The sequence below is a fragment of the Urocitellus parryii genome, chromosome 9 (assembly GCF_045843805.1).
Source record: "Urocitellus parryii isolate mUroPar1 chromosome 9, mUroPar1.hap1, whole genome shotgun sequence".
NCBI classification, from domain to species: domain Eukaryota; kingdom Metazoa; phylum Chordata; class Mammalia; order Rodentia; family Sciuridae; genus Urocitellus; species Urocitellus parryii.
In genome coordinates this window covers 20,956,063-20,972,385 of record NC_135539.1, presented here as the reverse complement: position 1 = coordinate 20,972,385, position 16,323 = coordinate 20,956,063, and the positions used below count along the sequence as shown (strand labels likewise).

Genomic DNA, 16,323 nt, shown 5'->3' with positions numbered 1-16,323 from the left:
TCCCAGCGTGGCGCGGAGTTCTGTGCAGTGGCGTCTTAGTGGGTTGTGCAGCATGTCTAGTGCCGGAGGTGATACCCAGAGGGACGCTGGGAGAAAGGATACTGCTGCTGCCGCCGGCTCATTCAGCTTCAGCCCGGAACCCACGCTGGAGGACATGTAAGCAACCCACGACCAGGTTCGGGTGGAGAGATTGACCCCTTCCTCTATGCCATGGGACGGGTCCTCCCACGTGGTGGGGAAAAATGACCAGCAGTAGTGCTGGCTGACCCCTGGTGAGCCTCTAAACCTCTCAAGCAAAGTGGGCTCAGCAGTTCACAACTAAAGCGGGGAAATTGCCCCAGGAGTCTATACTGCCTCCGCCCTTCCGGAGTGGGTGTACCACCCAACAGGGGCAGATGAAGTGCGGAGAGGTAGGAAACATTAATTTTTGCTGGAGGAAATCAAAAAAGCTTCTTAGGGAAAGTGTAAAATACGCAGGACTTAGATGTGCAAAGATAGGGATATTCCAAGTGGAGGAAACTTCAAAATTAGCAATGGAATAATAAAGTATTGTTAGGTACGGCTAGAGGTTAAAGTGTCTGCAGGGGCACGCTGAATTTCAGATGCGAAAACCAAGTCTCATAAAGAGGAAATTACTTATTCAAGACCATCCACGGATTTAGTTGCAGAATCCTCTGACTCCAAGCCCCCTTTACGTATCACTGGGGTACCTGCCTGGGCTCTGCAGCTCCTCCCCCAACCACTAACCCTGGGAATTGGGCTTCTACTCCTTTATCTTATTCCAGCCGGCGTCTCCATGCAGAGTTTGCTGCAGAGCGGGACTGGGACCAGTTCCACCAGCCTCGGAACCTCCTACTGGCCTTGGTCGGGGAAGTGGGAGAGCTGGCAGAACTCTTGTGAGTAGATGGGAAGCTTTCTGGAACAGTCTGTTGTGGGGGATGGGAGAAACTGTGTGATCCTCAAACATTCATGGATTCAGTTTCCCTCCTCACTGCTGGTCTCTGTGCCTGGTGCTGGGGTTGAGATGACTCCCAGGTATCAACCCTCTGGGAGCACCCAGTCTCCAGGGAAAGAAAGTGTGAAAATACAAGATAGACCCGGATAGTAAGGAGGAGTTGTGGTAATAGCCCTTTACCTTTGTCTCTGGGGCTGAAAACAAGGTTTTCTCTAGAACACATATGTATAGTATTCCAGACAGGAGTTTGCAATGGTAGTGAGGCCAGAAAAGGCAAGTTAAACTTGGAGAGAATCTCATCCTCCTCCAGTATCATCTTCCCAAGAAAGATAAGGGATTTTGTATCTATTTTGTTCTCGGGTGTGTCCATTTGCCTGCACATCATAGCCATTTGGTAGTTATCCAGATGATGAGTGATAGAGCTATGCAAAAGCAGGGCTGGAGATGAACCCAGAAAGGTAGGATTGGGGCTTGAGAGTGATGAAGTTTGGACAGAAGACCTGACCACATTTGAGTAGTAGAAAGATAACTGTACCTGCAGGATGAATTAAATCACTGAGAGAATGAGACAGGGAGACCATTAAAGAGGCTAATTAGTATCAACCAGTCAATTAAAATCAAGACATGAGCCGGGTGCAGTGGCACATGCCTGTAATCCCAGCAGTTTGGGAAGCTAAGGCAGGAGTTCAAAAGCCAGCCTCAGCAATATAGCAAGGCCCTACCTAAGCAACTTAGTAAGACTCTGGCTCAAAAGATAAAAAGGGGGCCTGGGGTTGTGGCTAAGCGGCAGAGCACTTGCCTCGCACATGTAAGGCACTGGGTTCCATCCATAAATAAAAATATCTTTATTTTGTTTATTTATTTTTATAAACAAGCTTTGTTTATAAAAATAAATAAACAAAATAAAGGTATTAGCCAGACGTGGTGGCGCACACCTGTAATCCCTGTGGCTTGGGAGGCTAAGGCAGGAGGATCGAAAGTTCAAAGCCACCTTCAGCAATGGTGAGGCACTAAGCAACTTAGTGAGACCCTGTCTCTAAATAATATAAAAAGTTGGGCTGGGGATGTGGCTCAGTGGTTGAGTTCCCCAGAGTTGAACCCCTGGTACCAAAAAAGAAAAAAGAAAATAAAGATATTGTGTCCATGTATAACTTTATATATATGTATATGGGGTGTGTGTGTAAGTAGGGCTGGTTCAATAGTTAAGGTTCAAAAACAGAATCAAGATATATGACCTTGAACAAAGCAGACAACCTTCACAGTGGAAGGAGACTGATGATGATGATAAATTAACTAATTTTAAAAGATCTAGAATCGTGACGTCTTTTTTTTTTTTTTTTTTTTTTTGGTACCAGGGTTGAACCCAATTCTGGGTTATCCTTGGAGGAACTTTCTGGGAGATGGGAGTTCATTGCTGCAGGGACTGAGAGTGCTCCTTAGGGAGATAGAGCCCATTGTCCTAGCTAGAAGCTATATGTGATTGTCTTTGTTTTGCCCCCAGTCAGTGGAAGTCTGATGCAGAACCTGGCCCCAAAGCCTGGCCCCTAAGGGAACGGGCAGCCCTTCAAGAAGAGCTTAGTGATGTCCTCATCTATCTGGTGGCATTAGCAGCCCGTTGCCATGTGGATCTGCCCCAAGCAGTGCTCTCCAAAATGGATACCAACCGGCGACGTTACCCCGTTCATCTGTCACGTGGCTCAGCCCGCAAGTATACAGACTTGTCCCATGGGGCCATCTCTGAAGACCAGACTATGGGTCCTGCAGACCTTGCCCATGAGTCCTCAAGCCAGACCTCAACATAGAAACATGGGATCAGAACCTGCAACTCAGCATGGCACCTGAGAAGCAGAGGGTGGCCTGGCTACAGAACTTATTAATTAGTCCTTTCCTAACAAATCAGGGCTTAAGGGTCCCATTTCCCAGTTTTCAAGGCCCAAGAGCCTCCAGAAGATAGCCTTCTGGTGTTTTCTCCCCCAATAAAATGGTTTTAACTTCTCGATTCTTCTGAGGTGGCTAGGTAGGCTATCAGTAGCATTGCAGAAGGGCACCAGGAGTGTCTCTGAGCCCAGTCCTCACAGTTCTCTATTTTACCTTCTATCTGCAGGGCAGTGATCCAGTTGTTAGTAAATTCCTACAGGAATTTCATGCAAGTCTTCCCACTTCTGGACCTATAGAGGACATCAGAGGCTATATACAGTGTTGGTTAACAGTTCATATTCAGAACCAGGTTCTCTGGGTTCAGATACTTAGGGGCTGGATGATAGTCATCATTTTACTTCATCTCTTGTAAAATGAAAATAATAGCCTAGTACACAGTTTAAATAACTGTTAGTTTGTAGTTCTATTTTGCCTTTTCAACTCAAAGCTTTCAGGGGTCCATCAGAGACACAAATCAGGGCCAGATCTCTGATGTAGAGCAGAAGGGAGCTGCTGCTTCTCATGGCCACCTTCATAAAATTGAAGACCACATATCAATTAGGTCAATTTCTTGTTCTTCCTCTCCAAGTAAATTACACTGTTGAATTTGTACAGTTTATCTGTTGTGTAATCTTGGCACGTCACTTTCCTATCTGAAATACCTATGGCCTACATCTCACAGAGCAGGGTAATACAAAGAAAAGCACCTTTAACTACTTTTTGTGGCTAGGGTTATACTAAAGTGTACAGTACTTGCCTGGCATGTGCAAGGCCCTGGGTTCAACCCCCAGTATTGCCATTAAAAAAAAAAATTGAGATTTAACAATGGTCACTGACTTGCTATCCCTCTCATACGAAGGCCCCACTCTCCTGTCCTCTTATCCAGTGAATCCTTCCCAAGTAAAACAGAATCCATCAGATTGGAACTGCTTCAGCTCTACGTCTCTGAGCCCACCTTTCCTGTCTCTATCCAGTGATAAGAGGAATCTTATTAATAGTTTCCAATTTTATTCCCTCTTCTTCTTTGGTTGGTGCCAGAGATTGAACTTGGGCACTCAACCACTGAGCCACATCCCCAGCCCTATTTTGTGTTTATTAGAGACAGTCTCACTGAGTTGCTTAGCACCATGTTTTTGGGGCTTTGAACTCACAATTCTGCCTCGGCCTCCAGAGCCACTGGGATTACAGGAGTGCGCCACCATGCCCAGCTTATTCCTTCTTTATTATCTCCTTCCCTTTTATGTAATCAACTTTTTGGAAGAGGGAGTACTGGAGGATGAACTCAGGAGCTCTTCACCACTGAACTACATCTCCAGTCCTTTTTTTGAGACCGTATCACCAATTGCTTGGGATGGCCTTGAACTTGTGATCTTGTGGCTCAGCCTCCCAAGTTGCTGGGTTTATAAGCATGTGCCACAGTTCTCAGCTGTCTTTTTTTTTTTTTTTTTTTTTTTTTTTTTTTTTAAGAGATGGGTCACATTGTATTGCCCAGGTAGGTCTTAAACTCCTGGGTTCAAGTGTTCCTCCTGCCTCAGCTTTTTGAGCAGCTGAGACAATAGGTGCCCACCCTTTTACCCAGCTTTTTTTTTTTTTTCATTAGCCTGCCCCAATAGTACATAAAGCATATTTGAATCTTCCCCTTTTGACAAAACTAAATCATCAAACCTCCAGCTACTTTTCCTGTAGTTTTGTACAACAGACCTTCCTGCACTCACCTGCACTACTTCATTCTCCCACAGACATCACACACAAGATGAATGCACTTGATATCACAGCAGCATCTAGCATCTGACCACTCCCTCCTTCATGAAACTTCACCTCTTCATCTCCCAGACAAAACTTCCTTTTGGGAGATGGACATGGTGTCAAGGCCACCTAATCTGGTGTCTTTATTTTCAATGACCTCCCTGACCCTTCCACATTTACTTCATACTAAACATGTCCAGACTGGGGTGTGACAAATGTCCCCACTCCAGTTTCTATCCTGCCCTTCATCCCAATGTCCCTTCTCAGGGACACTGCCATGTGGTCACACAGCTAATAGTCCCATCTTTCCTTTCCCTCAAACCTAGGACCACCCTTTGTCCTGAATTATAGCTCTTTGTTTTGGATGTTTTTTTTTTATCAAACCCAGAGCTTCATGCATACTAGGCAAGTGCTCCACCACTGAGCTACCCCTGCAGCCCTGAACTTATGGCTTCTCAGGGATGTCAAGTTCATCCTTTCCTGATCTTTCCAGGCTTCTTTTCTGCCTTAGATCCTTTAACCTGGTTTCCCTCAGTCCATCTCCCACCAACCTCCTTGCTTTTTGTTCCTAACATTCTAACCCAGGGGATGTTTGCAAACTGTAATGAGTGTTGCATGCAGTTTTAGGGGCTTTCTCCATGTTCCCCAGTCCTAATTTTTTTCTTGACCTTTAAGACCCAGCTTTAACGTTTCCAACCATGAACCTCTAAACTGCATCAAACTTCAGTTGAAACCAAACCACAACTATTGAACCAGCCTGGCAACTTGTCCCTGCTCTGCCATTTGCTCCCTATATCTGCAAAAATCGAGACAAAAGGATGTTTTAAGGGTGAAAGTGAGCTAACACAAAATACTAAAAATTTTAACGGGTATACTTTTTCTTCCCTCCCCATACGCCAAGGTCATGCCTTGCTTACCAAAACTTTGCAGAACGCAATACTATTTGTCTGGAACTTGCTCTATGCATCCTTTCAGATCTGAGGTTATGAGAACATGATAACCAAAGGCCAAGTGTGGATGATTCCCACCCCAGCCCAATTCCAGGAAGCATCTTTAGCCTTATAGCCCCACTTAGTTCCACAACAACCAGGAATGGAAAACGCTCCAATCTTCCACCTCTCCCCACCCACTCCACTCACAGGCACGGGTGGAGTGAAGATATAATACTTTATTCACTAATACGGGCCAAGGGGATGTAGTGAGTGGGAGGTGGGCACCATTTCCAGGGACCCTGGTAGGGTACTTTCCTTGTCTCCCAGACCCACGATAGCCAGGCCGGCCAACCCACCCTCTCCCAGACCCGGCTGCCGGGGAGGAGCCATCCAGGTTAACACAGCCAGGTTGAAGTTCCAACGTGGCCCTCCCCACTCGGACGCTTCCAACCCCACGCTGGCTCAGCTGCCCTCGCACTCTGGGCAGCGCTCGGTGGCAGTGGCGCCCGCGGGTAGCTTGAAGTCCCGGCCACAGCCGGCACAGATAAACAGGCGGCGCCGCATGTGCGCGCGACGGTGGCGGATGAAATGCGAGCTGAGGCGGAAGCGGCGGCCGCACTCCGTGCACGGATAGGGCCTCTCGCCTGTGTGCGTGCGCGCATGCTCTGCCAGATTGGAGCGATGGCCGAAGCGCCGTCCGCACACAGCACAGCGGTGCGGCTTCTCGCCAGTGTGCACGCGCCGGTGCTTGGCCAGTGCTGAACTCTGCGCAAAGCGCGTGCCGCAGTCGGCGCATGCGTAAGGCCGCTCGCCCGTGTGCGTGCGTCGGTGGCGCGCCAGGCACGAACTTCCGCCAAAAGCTCGTCCGCAGTCCGGGCACGCGTACGGCTTCTCGCCCGTGTGCACGCGCAGATGCTGTGCATAGTTGGAACTCTGCGCGAAACGACGGCCGCAGTGTGCGCATGCGTACGGCTTCTCGCCAGTATGACGCCGTCGGTGCTGCCGCAGGTTCGAGGCGGCAGAGAAGCGCTTGTCGCATTCTGGGCATTCGTAAGGCCGCTCGCCTGTGTGAGTGCGGCCGTGTTTGGTCAGCGCTGACTTCTGCGAGAAACGCCGGCCGCACTCGGTGCACGCAAAGGGCCGCTCGCCCGTGTGCGTGCGTGCATGCTTGGCCAGCGTGGAGCGGCGCGCAAAGGCGCGGCCGCAATCCGGGCACGCGTGGGGGCGCGCCGGGTCGGCAGACGGCGCTGGCACTGGCACTGGCACTGGCACTTGCACCTCGCTGGGAACCTGCAGGGAGAGGGGGTACACATCAGCCCTGATGAGCAAGCCTCCAAGCCAGAGACCTGGTCTCCTCTCACTACCTTTTTCTCAGCCTCTGTTCCCCATCTGTGAAATAGAAAACGCAAAAGTGCCTTCCTCAGAGTATGGTTGTGTGCCTTAGATGAGGTAGTATACATAACTCACATATCACAATGCCCAGTGGCATTCCAGTTATTTTTATTAACTTAGCCAATATTCCCTGGGCACGTGCAATGTGCTAGACTATTCTAAGCACTGGGAATTCAGCATTAACTAAAAATAAGTCATTAAAAAAAAATCTCAGAAAGAATAAATAAGGACTGCCCATGTTGGAGAGATGTTGCAAATTTAAATAGAAATGTCAAGATACCTTACTGACTCGGCAAGCTGGGGTTGGATGTTTGCAATTCAGCCACCAAAAGAGCTAGGGGTGTAGTTCAGTGATAAGAGCGACCCTGGGTTCAATCCCCAGAAGCAGGGCAGGGATGACAACACCTTACTGATACTTGAGAGGGAGAAAAATGGATGGAATTTTAAAAGTGGAGGGGATCTCTTAGCTTAGGGCCCAAGGCCCAGTTAGTACTTTGGTTTTTAATATTTTAATGTAAGTGAGATGTGGAACCACTAGAACAGTGGTTATAAGCAAGTAAGCTACCTGATCACACATTTTAAAAAGGTTCCCTCATGCTGCTGGGGTTGAGAACCCAGTGAAGGGGAGGGAGGAGAGAAGAGGGCAGAAGCAGGAGCCCAGTGAGGATACTACTGTCATCTGGCAAGAGAAGATTGTGTCTTAGATCCAGGAAACAACTGAAAAGTAGAGGTGGTGAGAAGTGATCTGCTTCTGGACATATTTATCAATTTGAGACAAAAGATTTAATTATAGATTAGATATGGAATATAAAGAAAGAGGAATCAAAACGACTTAAAGGTTTGGGGGCTTAGAGATTGCAAAGGTGGAGTGGCCATTACATCCTCACTGAGTGAGGAAGGTGGAAGGAGCAAATTGAGAGGTGAGATCTGTATGGGGCTATATGGAGAATTCTTGACACATCTGGAGCTCAGAGGCAAGGCCTAAGCTGGAGATGTTAATAGAAAACTGTCAACCTACAGACTGTTTTTCAAGCGTTAAGACTGAAAGGCGTTCACCCAGAGAATGGGCAGAGACAAACAGAAGAGGAGCAACCAGATGCAGTTAGAGAAGGAGGCAAGGCAGCTGGGCCAGGACCAGGTCCAGGATCTTTAATAAACTTTTAAGAGCAAGCACCTATCTTTTTTTTCTTTTTTTTTTTTTAAGCTGTGAAGAAAAAGCAAAACAAAAACAAAAAAAACCAAAATGCTATTTTGAGCCCTAAGTGGGAAAAAAAAATAGAAAATGAGCCTGTTTCATGAAGTCTGAGCTTCTAAAGATAAAATCAGAAAGAGGAAAGAATGCTTTGTAAGAGACAGGTGAAGGGAAAACATTTTGTACTAATAGAGTGAAGAGTAATATTGAGGGCACGTTGCTCCCTTCTTAGCAAAGAGAGTGCTCACCCCAGCAAAGCTGATGTCGAATATCTACTGTAGGCCAAACAATAAAGAACATTAATTCAGCAGGTGTGGTGGTGCACCTCTGTATTTCCAAGCTACTCTGGAGTATGAGGCAGGACGACTGCAAGTTTAAGGCCAGTCTGGCAACATAACAAAATAAAGGGCTGAGGATGTAGCTAAGTGTAGAACACTCCTGGGTTCAATCCCCAGTACCATAAAAAAAAAAATAAAAAAAAAACACTATCAAAGGAAATACCTGGTACATTTAAGAACAAGACAGTGTTACCTTCTCCTGTAATCAATCTATCACTATTCCCATTTTAAATAATCTATATTGGGATACCGATTAAGAGAGGGTAAAAGTGACAGTAAGAGAATAGTGGGGCCTTCTCTCTCTGAAGCTGCACAAGGGCAACTTCAAGGCCTTCCAAATCCTTTGTCAAAAGAGAACAGCTTTGCCAGGCAGTGGCACTTGCCTGTAATTCCAATAACCTGGGAGGCTGAGGCAAGAGGATTGCAAGTTTGAGGTCAGCCTCAGCAACTCAGCAAGACACTGTCTCAAAATTAAAAAAAAAAAAATTAAAACAAAAAAAGGTCTGATGATGCAGTTCAGTGGTAAAGTACCCCCAAGTTCAAACCCCAGTACCTCCACTTCCAAAAAAAAGAACATCTTTGAATTCAAGCTGAAAAACAGGATAACTTGGAAAATTTAGCAACAGCCATAGGAACTCTGGACAATATATTGTTATAGTTGTTCTATTTTATTATTGTCGTTAATCTCTTATGGTGCTTAAACTTCATGTATGTATCTGAAAAAACACAGAATATTCAGTACTGTCCAAGGTTTCATGCATCCACGGTGGGATTGAGGGGTGTCTTGTAATATATTCCCCAAGATAAGAGGGACTACTGTAATCAACATCATAATGTTAAGCTTTGACAACAGTACTGTATATACATTATTGTATTAAATCTTCCTGTCACCCCCTTAATCAAGTGTGACTTAACAGAGAACACTGAGACACAGGGAAACTAAATTCACAGGCCAACGGTGGGCGGGACAGACTGAAGTGCTTACTCTCCACCAGGAGGCTGCACTCTCTGCCCTGAATTCACACAGCCAAGACATGACAGAGGCTGGACTCCAAGTCCCTGGCTTTCCCCAAGAGAAATTCAAGGTTAAAATACAACTTGATACTTAAATCAAGAAACTCCCCACAGCAGGTCTGGCACAATCTGGAGGCAAGGTCACACATTCCAATTTTGCTCTGGTTTTGATGTCTCTTGGGTTATTTCAATGTGTCAGCCATGGTGGAGACAGCATTTTTCATTATAGCTACATTTTTTCTGGACCTTTTTTCCTTGGCAACCTACCCCCCTGTTTTAAAATTTTTTTGTACTCAAGATCGAACCAACCCCCCCAATTTTTAAAAATTTTTTGTACTCGAGATCGAACCCAGGCCTTGAGCATGACAGACAAGTACTCTTGTCACCAAGCTAAAAATCCCCAGCCCTTGGCACCTTTCTTTAAGGTGACTTTGGCCAGCCCAAGGACTTGCTATATTGGCTTCACCAAATTCTTCACACAAGCATCCTGGCTATATACAATCGAGGAGGGGAGGCTTTGGGCATCTGCCATCCGAAGATTTTTTTTTTTTTTTTTTTTGGCACTAGGGAGTGAATCCAGAGGCACTTAACCACTGAGCCACAACCTCAGCCCTTTTTAATTTTATTTAGAGACAGAGTCTCACTGAGTTACTTAGGGCCTCACTAAGTTGCTGAGGCTGGCTTTGAACTCACAATCCTCCTGCCTCAGGCTCCTGAGCCACTGGGATTACAAGTGTGCGCCACCGCCACCACGCCCAGCTTGAAGAAGAATCTTGGTGAGCAGCTGAGTCTAACTCATTAAGAACCCGGGTAATGGCTGGGGATGTGGCTCAAGTGGTAGCGCGCTCGCCTGGCGTGCGTGCGGCCCGGGTTCGATTCTCAGCACCACATACCAACAAAGATGTTGTGTCCGCCGAGAACTAAAAAATAAATATTAAAATTCTCTCTCTCTCTCTCTTAAAAAAAAAAAAAAAGAACCTGGGTAAGTCACTCTCTTTCCCTGCCTCACCATCCCAAGAAGGCTAGGTAGGCTGAGTAAGAGCAAACCTTCCCAACTGGGTCTGGGATTCTGGCTCAGTGGTAGAGCGCTTGCCTCAAATGTGTGAGGCACTGGGTTCAAGTCTCAGCACCATACATAAACAAAAAACAAAGGTCCATCAACAACTAAATGAATGAATTTAAAAAAAAATTCCCAACTTGAGGCATGCACAGCACAAGACACAAAGAGTATTCTAAGTGGTATGTGGGCAAATTTTAATCTTATTATACTCATTATGTGTTTTCTGTATAAACATTAGAAAAATAATATATCACATAAAACCCATAAGTTCATAAATATTATTGTTTAGATGAAGGCAAATTTATTTCAAAAATATTGTGGATCTGTTTTTAAAAAGTATTACTAAATAACGTGAATACAACATGTATGTGATATACATGTGACTGGAACTTGGCAAATACCAGACTAGGCAATCATTAAAGGCCTATGCAGTTCTCAAATTCTACAACTATTGTATTAAAAATTAAAATAAATAATATTTGCCCTGTAATAAGAGGAGCCATGGAGATACAATATAGTATAATGTAATAATCCAGGCATTTGAAATTAATTATTAAGACAATTCCATGCCTAATTTTTTTTTCCAGTGCTTGGGATTGAACCCAGAGCCTCCCTCACACATGCTAGGCAAGTGCTCTACCAGTCAGTCATATTTCAACCCCTTAAATATTTTTTTAAATTCTTTTTTAAGTTGTAGATGGACACAATACCTTTATTTTATTTATTTTTTATGTGATGCTGAGGATTGAACCACTCAGTGCTTCACACATACTAGGCAAGTACTCTACCACTGAGCCCTAACCCAAGTGCCCCTTAAGTATTTTTTAACCAAGGCAAATATCCCAGTTTCCTCCTTAGTCACTACTTTTCTAATTATTAATAATAACAACTATCACTTATTGAATATTCACTATATGCTAGGAATTGTACTAGGAATTCTTACCCATGTTCTCATTTTTTAAAGCACTTTATAAACTATATATATATATATATATGTGTGTGTGTGTGTGTGTGTGTGTGTGTGTGTGTGTGTGTGTGTATGTGTATGTAGTTTTGGTTCTTTTTTTTAACAGTAGTGGGGATGGAACTCAGGGCCTTGTGCATACCAGGCAAACCATCTACCACTGAGTTACACCCCCAGTACTCCATGTTCTCATTTTAAATTCTCACAACTCTTTGGTTATGTATCTTAGCCCTCTTGTATAATTAAGGAAATAAGATTTAGAAGTTAACTGACCACTCAAGGCCATAGAGTTATTAAATTGAAGAACCAAGGTCTGAACTAGAAGTCTGACATTGTCCAAAACACCTATTCTCTAAATTTTAATCTTACTAACTTTTGAGGTCACCTGCACAGCTTGACTCCCTCCTCTGGACCTTTTTAGTATTCAGAATCTTTCTTCTTTTGGAACAAAGTATAAAACAATCCCCATCCTCTAGTTCTTTGCTATAGGAAGTATGGTCCACAGACCAGCTACATCAGCATCACAAGGAACTTGTTAGAAATGCTCAAGCCCCAACTTAGATTTTCTGAATCAAAATCTTATTTTAGGATGGGATGTAGCTCAGTACTACAGCAACTGCTTAGCATGCAAAAGGTCCTGAGTTCAATCCTTATCACTACAAAAAAAAAATTGTTTTAACAAGATCCCTAGGTAATTTGTATGCATGTTAAAAATTAAGCAAGCTGCCAGGTGTTGTGGTACACACCTGTTAATCCCAGCTATTGGGAGGCAGAGGCAGAAAGATCAGAAGTGTGACCAAGGCCAGCCTGGGCAATGTAACATGACTCCATCTCAAAAAAAGGAAAAATAAATTAAGCAATTTGATATGGAAGAGAAAAGAGCTACTCGTGGAGAAAGGAGATAGAAAGATGAAGAGGGTTTTATAGGCTGAAATCATATGAGTAAGACCTCATAGGTGAGAAAGGGTTATGTCAGTTTAAAGCTGCACATGGGATGAGTGTTGAAGAGTTAGAGAAGCCAGAATGACATGAGATCACATGGTGAGGAGCTTTGAATGCCAGCCTTAGAAACGGAGACTTCATCCTAGGGAAACAGAAAACCCTCCAGGGTTCAAGCCAGGGCAAGACAGCCATGGATGTGTAAAGAGGCCTGAAAAAATCTTTTCTACTCCTTAAAGACAGATTAGATTTAGATAGGCAGAACGAACACTCTTGGGCTGGGGTTGTGGCTTAGTGGTAGAGTGCTCGCTTAGCACGGGCAAGGCCCTGGGTTCAATCCTCAGCACCACATAAAAATAAAGATAAAAAAAAAAAGAATACATTAGTCCCTTTAAGGTCTGTTCTGGTCGTTGATTGGTCATGGATCTGACTGATAGCTAAGAGTCACAGCATTGGAAAGCTCTTTTTTTTTTGGTACTATGCATTGAACCCAGGAGTACTTTACAACTGAGCTACACCCCGGACCCTTTTATTTTATTCCGAGACAGGGTCTCACTAAATTTCTGAGGCTGGCCTTGAACTTACAATCCTCCTGCCTCAGCCGCCTAAGTCACTGGGATTACAGGTATGCACCACTGCACCCAGCCTGGAAGGCAATTTTGAAATCACTAACATACAAAAACGAGACTCTGGGAGGTCACACAGCAAACCACTAAGCTATCTTGTGAGCAGAGTGCTAAATGTTCATGGGATATGTGTACTCTGGCATTCAAAGATCTTATATAATTATCCCATTTTACAGATGAGAAAGCTGAAGCAAATTTGATAAATGGTAGAGCTATTGATACCACTTACAATCTGGCCCAACATACCTTTGTGACTTTCACACCAAACCCTCCCTATACCCCTCAGCTCCAGCCAAAACTAGTTGGGGTTTCCAAGTATCCCTTTCTCTCCTTCACTGCCACTACTACTTTAGAGCAAGTCACTAGCCTTACCTGGCCTGGTGTTCCCATAGCAGCCAATCATTCTTCTGAATAGAAATCCAGTCAGGTCCCTTCCCTGATTTAAGGCTTCCAATGGCATCACTTAACCTAACACATAACCTGCAGGTGGCTACCCTGGCTTGTTTCAATGCCTTTTATGCTGTGGCCCCACCTACCTTTTTAGTCTCAACACCTCTGAAGCTTATCTTTTGTAGTTTCCTCTTCCTGGAGTGCTCTTCCTCCTCCTCCATTTGTTAAACACCCACTAAGCCTAAAGGCCCCCATCAAACATTATCTCTGTGAAGTCTTCCCCACTGCCTGGGTTGTCTGCCTTCAGTCCTCCATCTAGGCCTCCATGTTGGTTGCTCTGTTCATCCCCAGTCCTCAGGGTTCAGCCCAGAAAGTCCTTTGATAAAAATGAATTGGAAAATCTCCTAAAGGACAACTGAGCCCAAGGTACTGAACTTCAGGGAGAAGACCAATTAATAATAATAACTACTTACATAATGTTTATTATGTGCCAGTTTTAATTCTATACACATATTCATTCAATCCTCACAACTTCAAGAAGTAAATGCTATTATGGCTTCCCTTTTACAAATGAGGAAACTGAGGCATAAAAAAGTTACGAAACTTGTCCAAGGTCACATGACTGGTAAGTGATGGAGTTGGAAATCCACCTTAAGTTTAGGACTCTATACTTAACTTACAGGCAAAAGGAGGAGATCAGGGATTCACAGGGCAAGAGAAAGCAGGCTGAGCTAGGATGATGGGCCTGAAAAGCCCAAGAAAATAGAACTAGATAGTTATTTAAACTGGAGACCCAGGGAGCCAGTCCCCCTCCCCTTAGGATCCACCATGCCCACTAGGGGGCAGTAGAACTTCCTTTCCCTGATAACTGAGCCCTGAGAGTGGCAGTACAGGAGCCCTCCAGCTAGATTCAGTGATACTCAGACTTGGGGTAGCCAGAGTACTGTGCACCTCTGGAAAGTGAAAACATACCTGATGGCAGCTAGTGTCTTCAGTGGGAAACTCAGTTCACTCTGTTGTTCTTAAAAACCTTCATATAGCCTCAGGATAAAACTTGGACTCCCTTTGTGGCCTGACAACCAACCTACTCTTATCCATGCTACAATTTGATGGAACTACCTGCCCTCGTTGCTCAGAGTCCGGCTCCTTTCGCTGCTTCCCTAATAGAGCCAGTCCCTCTGCCTAGGGATAGTGACCCAATTTCAGCCCTCAGCCTCTTACTGGTCTCAGATAAGCCATCCCTTTCCTAAATTTGAGACCTTGGCAAGTTGCCAAACTGTCTCCCCTGTAAAATGGAATAAATACTACCTGTATCATCAAATGGAGGTGTTTGGAATTGTGTCTGGCAGACAGTAAATTGAAGAGTTAGCCATTGTTACTGTTGCCTAACCTGACTCCCCCTCCAACCCCAAGTCTGAATTAAGTTCCCACCTTGGGCTTCATCATCCCCTGTGCTTGCACCCATCACACAAGATTGTGACTACATGGTTACTTGTTGGTCTAACCTCGCCAGACACCAAGTTCTATGGGAATCCTACGGTAGAGTTTACTGTCCAGTACCCAGTATGGAGCCTGGCATACACAAGGAGCTAGATAGACATCTATATGATGGCAGATGGCCAACCCCGAGATTTTGGGTTTGAGAGTCAAGGGAGAGTAGGGCAGGATCCCTGATTGCTGCCTGGGGAGGTTGAACCTGGACTAGATTTGGGGGCTGTGGCCCCAGGGTGTGTGTGTGTGTGTGTGTGTGTGTGTCTGTGTGTGTGTGACACATACCTCCTTGTTGTCCATGGGGATCTTGAGTTTCACCACCTCATACTTCTCCTCACCCTCCTCCTCCTCACCCTTCACCAGCAGCACCATCTCCTCCTGCATCTCTTCCTCCTCCTCCTCCTCTGCCTGCTGTTCGCCAGGCATCTTGGTGTCCTGAGGCAGGGAGCTGGATCAGAGGCTCAGGACCCGCCCCCCCAACATGGCCCTGGCCCAGGCAAGGCGGTGCCGTGGCTTCCCCCGCCCTGCCCTGGTCTCCGAGTATGGCCCTCTCCCATTCACCCCTGCCCAGCCCACGATCCAGCACTGTCCAGTGACCAACCCCGGAGACACCCACTCATCCCGGCATTCAAGGCCCAGAGCAGTTCGAATCTCCAAGCCCCCGCGAGTCGCCACCCTCCTCGCGCTGAGTCACTCCCCAGAGCCTGGGTCGGCGACCTGGAGCGCTAGGGCAAGGGCTGGAGGCGGGATTGGGCGGAGACCCTAGGGAGAGGTGCGCACTCACCAGCGGGAGGTTCGGCGCTCGCGCTGCCCCAGGCCTAGGCGCGGGGCGGTTGGGCACTCTGCGAGGCCGCGGCTCCGGGGGCGGGGCGGGGGCGGGGCCCCAGAAACAGTCGTTTATTGGTCCGAACTCAGAGCCCCGCCTCCAGGGGAGGAGCCCAGAGAACCTAGGCATCCGGCCCAAACCGCCAAGGGAGGGTGGCGAGCTGGGACCTGGATCCCTCCCTAGAATCCTAACTGTTAAGGACCCGGAGCCACCCAAGCCCAGCGTTCAGGGTCCTCGCCACCGCTACCTACCCTCAAGGCTAGTCTCCGGGCCTGGCTCGTTAGTTTTCTCTACGCCAAATGTGTCTGCACCGCCCGAAATAGGCCACGTGCGCTCCCACCCCGGCCTGGGCCTCACGCTGGCACCCCGCCTGGAGGGCGGACCCTGTTGCCTCCTCACCTCTTCCCTCTTTCTTTCCTTTGCCCTTTTTTCCTTTCCCCGCATCTCCTTTCCTTATCCTCTGGCCTACGGGATACCTTACTTCTTGAATACATACTACCCGAAGCAACAACCATGCAAGTTACCGCTGCCATTTATTGAG

General features: G+C 46.2%; 2 protein-coding genes across 2 annotated transcripts; one reads left to right on the top strand and one right to left on the bottom strand.

Moving 5' to 3' along the window:
- On the top strand, positions 1-2,954 carry Dctpp1 (dCTP pyrophosphatase 1). The gene is made up of 3 exons (XM_026400423.2): positions 1-156; positions 786-896; positions 2,457-2,954. The coding sequence occupies exons 1-3, from the start codon at positions 53-55 to the stop codon at positions 2,755-2,757; spliced, it is 516 nt and encodes a 171-aa protein (XP_026256208.1). The 5' UTR covers positions 1-52; the 3' UTR covers positions 2,758-2,954.
- A 2,812-nt stretch (positions 2,955-5,766) lies between these two features.
- Positions 5,767-15,818, bottom strand: Znf771 (zinc finger protein 771). The gene is made up of 3 exons (XM_026400403.2): positions 15,741-15,818; positions 15,242-15,391; positions 5,767-6,840 (listed from the first exon to the last, which is right to left on the bottom strand). Exons 2-3 carry the CDS (start codon positions 15,380-15,382, stop codon positions 6,013-6,015), a joined length of 969 nt encoding a protein of 322 aa, XP_026256188.1. The 5' UTR covers positions 15,383-15,391; positions 15,741-15,818; the 3' UTR covers positions 5,767-6,012.
- Positions 15,819-16,323: the final 505 nt, after the last annotated feature.